The 10,753-nt window shown below is 37.8% G+C and overlaps 1 protein-coding gene across 1 annotated transcript in view; it reads right to left on the bottom strand.

Moving 5' to 3' along the window:
- Positions 1-538: 538 nt before the first annotated feature.
- The window catches only part of ZCCHC7 (zinc finger, CCHC domain containing 7), a 229,389-nt gene continuing 219,174 nt past the window's right edge, over positions 539-10,753 (bottom strand). Inside the window, exons 6-8 of the mRNA XM_006886856.1 lie at positions 8,982-9,077; positions 4,650-4,767; positions 539-939 (exon numbers count right to left, since the gene is read on the bottom strand). Of these exons, the coding sequence (XP_006886918.1) occupies positions 539-939; positions 4,650-4,767; positions 8,982-9,077 (615 nt within the window). The remainder of the gene's footprint in view (positions 940-4,649; positions 4,768-8,981; positions 9,078-10,753) is intronic.

The following is a 10,753-nucleotide window of genomic DNA, read 5'->3' as shown; positions in this document are numbered from 1 at the left end:
TATTTTCACAGTCAGTCTGTGATTTTCTGGCTGAGGGAAGATTCTGAAACAAGCCTGACAAACAAGAAAGGCTGGATATAGATTTACTAAAGCAATTATTATTCTTTCCAATGTTAAAAACAAACAGAAAAGACACAGTAAAAGGATTGATGACTTTTTTTTTTGTATTAGTGTTCTCTTCCCTCAAGGGTTTAATTTTCACACCCACACCTACAGATAAATTTCATTAGACAGCGTTCCTGCATCCCCTGAATTTTTTTTTAAGTTTTCTTGAAAATCTTAATTCATCCTATTCCTAGGATTCTGAGTAAAAATGTCATACTGGAATGAGGCACTGAGTTTATCTTTCTGCCTGCTAACATAATAGCCTGATACAGAGAACTGAGACCCTATGGTTTTTATTCTCTACTTATGACTGAGTTTTAAAACATAAAACAAAAATTCACTTTGATGATGTATACTACAGATGCTTCCAGAATGTTGTAGATAGGAAGACAAAATGAACACTGGAAAGTCAAATCATAAGTTACTTTACTTCTTAGGTTTTCTTTCTCCTCTGCTTAATAAGAAATAGATTATCATTGTCATCATGGTCCAGCCTGCTCCCTTTTTTCTTCTTTTTGCCCCATGTGCCCTCTTTGGGCTGCTTTTCTCCTGGCCTGTGGTAACGCGGTGAGTGGTGGGAGGCCTGTGGAGGCTTCCGGTGATCCTTGGGACCCCTGGGGAAGTCCTCGTCCCCGTAGCCAAGCCTGTCTGCCTTCCAGTGCTTCCCACTCTTCCTGCTCACTGCATCTTTCTGGATCTCTGGCTGTTCTCGTGGCCACCTCTTTTTTCTCCATGAGCCATGGCTATTTCTTCTAGCCGGGGAGAGCTTCATGTCTGCTGCTTCCATATGAGGTCTCTTGAACTGCCCTGATATATCCTCCTTTTTCTGGAGTTCTGAAAAACAGAGAAATACTTTTTGCATATTCAGCTGCTGGACAGTCCATCCAGTATTTTTGTGATCCTGTAAATCACTTAGTGAAGACAGACATTTAAGTGCAGTAATCACAGGGCATTCTAAAGAGCTCTCATGGAGATAAAAATAATTCATCAAAAATGGGATGGTTACAGTTCAGTATTCCTGATTAATAAAAATGGGAAAAATTAAGAAAGGCCCCGCTAGCTATTTTTCCTGTGCAGTTCTGCTTAACAAGGTGAAACACTGGTGGTAAGAACTAGTGAGAGAAGTAATCAGCTTTGTGAAGAAAAGTCACGCTTAACCAACTTGAGTTCCCTTCAGTGATAAGGAAACAGCCCTTGGAGAGACAGTGAAGTAAGATGTATAAACAGAATTCTGACAGTCTCCTGTGACATTTCCATTACCTTCTGAAGATAGTCTGTACCATGGTACTTAGATGGGTGCCAAACTGGCCAAGAGATTATTCTTCTAGAGGTGAGATCATCAACTTGGGGAATATAGGTTTATGTATGTTAATGTATCCTAGAGGTCTGAGTGCCAGGTCTGATGTTAGATCAGGACTTATCTTACTTGCTAGGAGTGAGCTCATTTACCTGTATTTTCTTAAATTTTTTAAAAAAATTTATTTTATTAATTTTAATGAACATTTACAGAGATTTTGGATTTTCATTCAATTCATTGTACCTGTATTTTCTTGATAACTGTGATTCTGCAGTGAGGGACAAAAAAAGTAACATGTCAATATAACCTTAAAAGCTGGAGAGAGAATCAGTGGAAAATGGAACAAAGTAGAAAGTAGCAATACTTAGGGAGAAACAAAAGAATTATAGACTATTAAGTGAAAAGAAGTATTTATGTTATGTCCCACTGAGTTGGAACCGTAACAGCTGACTCTCTAGTGGGTTTTCAGAGGCAGACAGCATGACAGTAGAGTGCCTATCCTTCTCCCTTGGAGCAGCTAGTGGATTTGAACCATGTGCCAAAATACTTAATAGACTTAGTATTAAAAATTCCAATGAATTATGTTGTCAGGTGCTATCAAGTTGACTCACAGCAATCCTATGAACAATAGATCCAAACCTTGCTCTATCTTTTGCCATCCACATGACCTCTAAATTGCTGGAGTCTAATGTTACAGTCACTGTGTCAATACAACTTGCTTAGGGTTTTGAGATGAAGTGTCACAATTTTCGGTGACTTTGCATGTTGCTGTTGATAGTTTGTATATGCATATACTTGCTTTTTCAGAATCTGCTCTCACGAGTACAGCACTTGTCTGTAAGTTTGCTGTACTGGGGTGAACTGGAGGTTGCAGTGACGTTGGAAGCTATGCCACCAATATTTAAAATACCAGCAGGGTCACTCATGGTGGACAGGTTTCAGCAAAGCTTCCCGACTAAAACAGATTAAGAAGTAGGAGTTGCCATCCACTTCTGAAGTACTATGCATCTGAAAACCCTGCGAATGGATTATGTTGCTGTGAAAGAACTGACTACCAGCTGAGCCTCCAGGTTTTTCAGAGGCATTAAATCACACAGGAGGCTGCTCATCCTTCATCCATGAACCAGCTGGTGGATTTGAACCACGTGCCTTTGAGTTGGCAGCCCAGTCTCAAAATGGGTGTTTTATAGAGTTCTAACTATAATGAGTTGAAAAGGAAAAGCCAATTGATTTTTTTTAGCACAAAATCTATAAATACTCATTACAGAAGACTTGGGAAATACAACAATAAAAAAAAATCACAAGGTACCCATAATCATACAATTCAGATGTAATATTTTTGGTATATTTCTTTTAAATAGTTTTCTGCTTTAGTTACCTAATCATTATTTCCAAATACTCAGTACTATCTGCTTATATATAGTTGATATTTTATACTAAAAAGAATATGTATAAAGTATACAGAATTTGAGAAATAATTCTATTTTACTAAGAACTGTGGTACCTTCATTTGAAAATAACAAAAATGTACAGTGTGGGAAAATAACTGTGTAGAACAATTTGAAAAAAACAAAACTATTTTGTATCCAAAAAAAGGTAACTTGGGAAACCATCTAGAAGTATCTAAGAAGGAAAGAGAAGAGGTACAGAAAATTGATGTAAATTTTAACAATTTGTGAGAATGAAATTTATGTCTGCAAAATAAGCAAAGCACAGAAAGTCACTACGGACCTGGAGATGATGGCAGGGCCTCCTGAGGGCAGCCTTTCTGTGAGAGAGGATCTTTAGGAGAAACCTCAAAAACACCCACTCAGTCTGTCTTTCCATGAAAAAGTACAACAGACATAAAAAGGATAAAAGTATTTCTATGCCCAAGTGAAAACTTGAACCTTTAAAGCCCTTTAGGGCAATAGCAGTGTTGTTTTTTTCCATTTTCTATAGTGCTTAATTGCCAGAGAAGGACGAGCAGTCTCCTCTCGTGCTATTTACTGTCTCAGAAAATCCACTGGAGGGTCAGCAACAACACAGTGCTTATTATGTGAGAAATCAGTATATTGTGAACAGATCAGGATATAGAAAAGTCAAGTGGGTGTTTGATTTGAGTCTGAGAAAGTTTCCACTTCTATGGTAATTATTAAAAACATTTTTCATGCCAATTAATGACACCCCCAACAGGGAAAGCCAAGCAAACAAAGGAATTTAGGAATGATCCCCATTTTTTCAAAGTTTGCTTCAAGCTATTTTGCATCTGCAAAAGATCTATTAGTAACAGTTTCTGCCAACTGGTAAAAATCCCAAGAGTATTTTCACTTTTATGAAAAAGGTGGAATGTGAAACTAGCATTCAGCTTTTGTTTTGCTGCAATTAAAACAGCAGCCCTGAGCATCAAGAGTGGCATAGCCAAACTCTTTTCCCAGGAACATACACTGAGCAGGCAGCTTAACGGCACATAGAATAATAACATTCTATGACAGGTTCTGAAGCAGGAGTGGCAACTACTTCCTAAATAACATGCCTCCAGAAACTCCATGAACTTTGATAAATGTTGATGGGTGTAGAGGGGCTTCAGGACTTTTGTTCACAGGGTCGCTATGAGCTGTGCTCAACTCGAAGGCAATCAACAACGACAACAACATACACACACAATACATATACTGTCTAAATTTACACCTCACTCATACTTTATTTAGTATTTGCTTTCAATATCTTCATATGATGTGATAGCAGGACAATGAATAGGGAAGACTGAAGAACTGAAAACTGGGAATTATAGTGTTAGTGAAGAATATGGATTATATATCACGGACTTCCAGAAGAATGACTAAATTTGTCTTAGAACAGGTAGGACAAGTGACCAGGAAGGACCAGTCCCTAGAGAAGGACATCATCTTGGGTGAAGAACAGATGATCCTGAATGAGACAGACACAGTGGCTGCAAAAATGGGCTCAGGGAAGATAATGATTTTGCAGATGGCACAGGAATGGACGATTCATTTTGTTGTGTAAAGGGTCAATTAGAGTCAGGATTGATTTGATGGTACCTAATAATGGCTGTTATTGTATATGTATTATGGTATATTATTTCTGGGATCTGGGAATGTGCAAAAAACTTTCCCATATAAACCAAAGGTAGTTGTTTCTTTGCTTAATACCTTTTCAGCTTACAATTGTTTTCATAGGAAGACTCTACTTTCAGACAGTGTGGAAAACCTAAATTGTATGATCTAAAAAGAAATAATTAACATACCTTTTACTTTTCGTTTTATTCTCTTTTCTCTCTCTTGAATTTCGTATTTGTTATCATAGTAGTAGATGAATGGAGATGTTGGAAATGTATGGTTAAACATTCGTCTTTCTGCACATTCCTGAAAATTGTATTTGAAATGATGTCATTCATGAGGCCACACTGTTCAATTACTTTTTTGCAAGATTTGGAATTTTACTTAAGGATGAACCCCCGACTACTGACACCTCACTCTGGATACAGATTGTGGACTTTGTCAGAATGCTAGGAAGACCATTCAAGTACCACCCGCCCCCCACCCCACACTCATGCCTACATGCTATTCTTTTGGGCTTAGATTTTTCTCCCCTTCTTTAATTATTCAAACTTTTAAAAGCCATCCTTTCCCAACCCCTTCCCTGGTCTGAGTTTAGAGAATTTTGGGGTAAGTCCTGATGCATTTTCATCATACTTCTGTTACAGGGTGTATTTCATTATTAGTCCTTTGCTTGTCTCCTCCATCAGTGCTTTTCTCTTTACTTCTTCCTAGTCTTTAACTATGAGGGGAAATTCTTAGCTCTTTGCTCCCTGCAAGTAGTTTGCTCACTTACTTGTAACTCAAAACACTGCTTTCAAAGATTCTTACAAGGAGAGTGAGTTATGTCTAGTTTGAAAATGCTCCTAGGAGATTTTGAAAACCTCCAAAGAGCCCTCTTCTCTTTGCTCCCATTAACTACATTTAGATTACAACTATTCTCTCTTAGTAGTAAAGTCAGAATTTTTCTCAGCAGTAAAGGACAGTGAAACTATGTCTCATGCATTGTGGACAAGTTACTCATTCCCTAGGATAGTTTCCCACTGTCAAGACTCACCTTCCTTTGGCTGTGAATTCCTACATCTTTGACTGAACTACTCCCCATATATTACACTTTGGTTAACCATGATCTGTGACATGTATCTTTTGGATATCGACATGTCTAAAACCAGTATCTTTTCATGAAAGCATATTTCCCTTTAGGACCTTCCTCTTTGTGTCTTCTCCTATCTTACTTAACATTTACTTAGAACTGTTCTATACTTCTTCTCTAGGCATTCAAGAAAAATTAGATTGCTTCTTAAGAAGAAAGTTTGTTAAAAAAAATTTTGTAAAACATCCACAAAGAATGAAGCTGATTCATTACATAACTTTGACATTCATATTCTGAAATTATAATTTTGAGGTAGCTGACCAAGCTGGTAACTTGGTATCTATGAGCAGTGAATTATTTAAAATAAAAAAAATTATGAGTTGTTCTAAACATATAGTTAAATAAAGTAATTAAAATTGTACTTGCCACTCATTTTTATCAATTCACAACATTTTAGTTTTTTCCACAAGAATTACAGGATTACTGATATAACGGAATTATTTTGTGTAATGTTCTTAACTTACCTTTCATTTCCATCCTTCTCTAGAAGTTAATACTGATTGAAAGTTTATGGCTGTAATTCAGCCATAGTTTTTAAAATTTTTCTTCTATATTTGCTTACAAAGTTTGCATACTTGTGTTTTACACCGTCCTTCATTCCCATTCATTATGTTTTATAAAATGAATCATCATGGAACTATGGTCACCATTACCTTATCTTTGCAGATCCGTGCCAGATCTTTCCCATTTCATTTACCCACCCTTTCCTCTACCCACCAAACTGTGTGACACTATGATTGTTATATGTTATTAGAACCAATTCATACCTGACCCTCTAGGGTGTTTTCAGAGACAATTTAATTGCACAGGAGGAGAATGCCTACCTTTCTCCTGCGGAGCAGCTGGTGGATTTGTACCACATGTCATCGGTATTGCAGCAGTTTCTTACCACTAGGTTAACAGAGCCCCCTACCAGTGGGTTTTAAGAGGCTATAAATCACATGCAAAGGGTTTTCCATCTTTTTCATGCTACTTTTTCTACTACTAGTATATATTCCAATAAGAAATGGTACAAATTTGAAATTTTCAGTATCTTTCTGCAAATATTTGAAAGTGCTTTAGGTTATACTAGTTCCACAAAATAAGATGGATATTATTTCCTTGGATTATTTGTTCTGAGTAAAAGTTTGGTTAAACTTGCCAATCAGTTTCATGAACTGATTCATGAAGTTTTTATAGCCTTCTCTTCTAATTCAGGATTTTAAGTTATTAACTTTTCACTATTTATTTATGCCTTCTATTTTTCTTTTAAGTTGAAGTCTTTTGAGAAGAAAATGTTCTCAAAACTTTTGGTTTTGTTGATCCTATTAATTTTGTTTCTATTCAGTAATTCTGGTTCTTTATTTCTTACTCTGCTGTGACTTCTGGGCCTCTGGGAATTTTTAGATCTTAGAAGCTACAAGGCAAACCTATGTGGCAGCACAAATAAATTGCTAACAGTAAACTGTGATTAGAAAAAGGTCCTAGAGATCCTTATACATTCATCTAATACCTTTTTTTTTAGGGTAAAATAGTAAAGATATATTTATTAGAAAATTACATCCCCAAAGGTATGGACCTCACTCCTTGAAATATGGAAGCCAGAGGCCAAATACCTATTTGAACAGAATCTATTAACTCTCCCCAATTTCCTGCTCATCCTTTTAACACTCCTGTTGTTGTTAGGTGTCGAGTACAACTTATAACGACCCTATGAACAGCAGATCTGAACTCTATCCTCATCCTCTCTGACACACTTGAACCCATTGCTTCAGGCACTGTGTCAATCCACCTTGTTGAGGGTCTTCCTCTCTTTTAGTAACCCGCCATCTTTCCAAGCACAATGTCCCTCTCCAAGGAACAGCCTCTCCTAGCAAAAGGCTCAGATTATGTGAGATGAAGCTTTATTATCCTTTCCTCCAAGAAGAACTCTGACTGCACTTTTTCTAAGACTTATCTGTTTGTTCTTTAGGTAGTCAATAGGATATACAAAACTCTTCTCCAACACTACATGTCAAAGGCCATCAGTTCTTTTTGTCACCTTCATTCAGTGTCATTTTCAGATGCCTAGCAAATGACTGAAAAGGCCACAGCCTCAATCAGGTGTGCCTCAGTCTTCAAACTGACATCACTGCTTCTCAATACTTTGGAGAGGTCTTTGTAATTTGTCCAGTGCAATACATCTCCCGATCTCCTGACTGGCACCAAGAGTACTGACTGTGGATCCAAGTAAGATGAAAGGGACTTGGTCCCTTGCTGTCAGTGACTGTGGTAATGGGGACAGGTGTGTTGGGAGACAGTGAGATTGGCTTAGGACAGGGTAGAGTTCAGAGCTTTTGTTCACATGGTTCATCTGAAGCTCTAGTCATCTGGATGGCACGTAACACCACTACCACTCTGTAAAGCTCCAGCTCCCCCCACACCTGTCTGCATCAGTGAAATGTCATAGTAAGAGTTCGTAAAGTCACCTCCCAAACTGCTCCATTATTTCTCTTGCCCCTGATCACATCTAGTACTCTCAAGGTCTTTGATTACTTCTACCTGCTGTTGTTACTAGACTGAAGCCTCATTTGTTATCAGTTATTCTGGTTTCCAGGCTATTAGAAGCATATCTGGAGAAAAAGGCACACATTTCTTCATAGAGTTTCTCTGACTTCTCCAATAAAGGTCTAAGTTCTAGACAAAAAAGTCTGTCTTACTAGGATGTATGGAATGCAGATGGGTTGGATCTTTTTCTACCTCTTGTAGTAGGATCTTTTTCTACTTCTCTTTCCTCTTTGGCCTGAAAATACCCAGAATGTACAAGCTCTGAGTCTACTTGCATTACAATATGTCTCTAGATGAGATCCTGATGTTTCATGCTTAATGTGGCAACTGGATAGAAGACTCACCCTTGAATCATAGCAGGAAGTTGTTTTGGCTTTGACAACTCAGCATATAGAATACAAAAAAATCTGACCATTTCTTCTGGGGTTAGAAAGTATGCTGGATAGACAGGAAATTCTTGCTTTAATGTAGCACCCCTGTATTTTTTTCTAGTGAGTGTCGGGTTTGTATGTGAGTGATGAAGATGGAACTGAACCCAATACTAGGACAAAGCAGAGGTACTGGAAAATTAAGCAGAAAATCTAAAATCAGGATTTGGCTTTGTCAAAGTAAAAACAATCATCAGCACGCATGAGAACTGCTGGCATTTTTTTTGATCATTGTTTTACTGTATATGTGTTAGCTTGTTTATTATCTTTTAAAACAATTAGAGCAAATGTGTATATGTAGGAATGGGAAATTTAATTATTAACTCTTACTTCAGAGAGAAATGCTGCAGTAAGTATTCAGAGCTACATTCATCTTTCGGCAGCTGTTCCCTGAATAGCAGAATATTTAAAGCCCAAATGCCCCTCAAACTTACATGTCCAAAGTGGCCTTTCTGTGCACAGTTGTAGCAATACACAAGGGTCGACTGTCCAGATGGGGTCTTTGGCTTTTTAGGTGGTCCAGGTGTGATCTGCAACATGAATATTTACAAGAGTTGTAGTTTACTAACTTTTAGAAGGAAAAACTCACCCTCTCCAAAAATACCTTTTGAAATAAGAAATTCCTTACAAATACTGCTTTCTAGAGTTTAGTGAGGAGACCTCATAGTCAGATGATCCTGCACACTAATGTGTATAACTTAGTAACATTTTTAAACACTGTTAACATCAATGTGGGCTTTTCTCATCCTCTTCCTTTCCATCCTAATATTTTAGGTACTTCTGATGAGAGAAATAAATGGACTAATAGAATATGGGAGACACATACATAGATAATTTGAGTAATGTCCTCACAGTGATAGAAGTTAGCACAAGTTATTACTACAGTGCTGAGGGGCTGAAGTCCTGGATAGAGAGGAAGGAGGGTCAAGGAAACTTCCCTGAGAGGTGTAAAATTTACATTAATTCTCAAAGAATAGGTGTAAGTCAAATGCACCATCCTAGGTAGGGGAACCAGTATGGACAATAGCATGAAACTAGGAAAGCATAGACTGACAAAGGATAAAGCATGTAGTTAGGTATAGTGAGAGATGTGGCTGGTGAACAGGACAAAGGAATGGAGGGACTTAAAAGTCATGTGAAGGGGCTTGGGTTTTATCTGATGTTGGGGCAGAAGACGAGGAGCTAGAAACTTATTTTTGAAAATTTTTGGCTTATAACTGGAAGGAGGTGAATACAAGTCAGAGAAGGTTAGAAACAATGAGAAAGACCAATGAGGTGGCTGTTAAAATTGTAAGTGAGGTAATGAGAGCTTAAAATAAAAGTAATGAGGATTCTGATCTGATCATCACTGTTGATCAAATCCAATATATAGATAATCCTCCAGTGGGTTTTCGGAGGCTATAAATGGCACTGAGGGAGACTCATCTTTCTACTTCAGAGTCTCTCGTGGATTTGAACCAGCAGAGAGGCCCTGACTTTGGGTTAGCAGTACATGCCACCAGAGATTACCTAAAGAGGGAACATGTTGCAAAAATACATTGGGAAGTAAAACTGGCATCACTTGGTTATTTAAGAGATGTGGGAAGTGAGAGTTAGTTGAAATCAGGATGCTTCCCAGGTTTCTAACTTTGATGAACAGTGGGTAATGGTGCCAGCAAGATTTGGGAAAGGCAGGAGGATGGGTAATCCGTTTAGAGACAAAGATGGTGAAGTCTGTCTTCAGATAGATGTAGCGTAGGTAGAGTATCGAGGTGGAGATGTCCAGCAGGCAGTGTCTATGTAAAGTGAAATCTTAGGGAACATATCGGAGCTGAAGAAGAGATCTGAAAGTAATTGCCTAACTGCAGCAAAGACAGAAGTAGGAGGGAATCCTGGGCACAGAATAGAAGAGGAAGGCTTAAGGATGCAAAATAATGTCACAGACCTCAAGAAAGTAATTTCAAGTGTGATGAATGAATCTACAATAGTCAAACACAGCAGAGACCTAGTGAGACTAGAATTGAGAAGCATCTATTAGAGGTGCTATTAGATATCCTTATTAAGAGAATTTTCACATCATTGTGAGGGCAGAAGAGCAGAGAGCATCATGAGGAATGAAGAGATGCATACATGGATGGCAAAATTATAAAGTGGAAGAAGGAAAACATTAGCAACAAAAGCTATTTGCTTGTAAACTGTTGGTTACTTCCAGTGGGGAAACAAGTGG

The sequence above is a fragment of the Elephantulus edwardii genome, unplaced genomic scaffold, assembly GCF_000299155.1.
Source record: "Elephantulus edwardii isolate Elephantulus edwardi_28Jun2011 unplaced genomic scaffold, EleEdw1.0 scaffold00052, whole genome shotgun sequence".
In the NCBI taxonomy this organism is placed as follows: Eukaryota; Metazoa; Chordata; class Mammalia; order Macroscelidea; family Macroscelididae; genus Elephantulus; species Elephantulus edwardii.
This window is presented reverse-complemented; position numbering and strand designations above follow the sequence as displayed.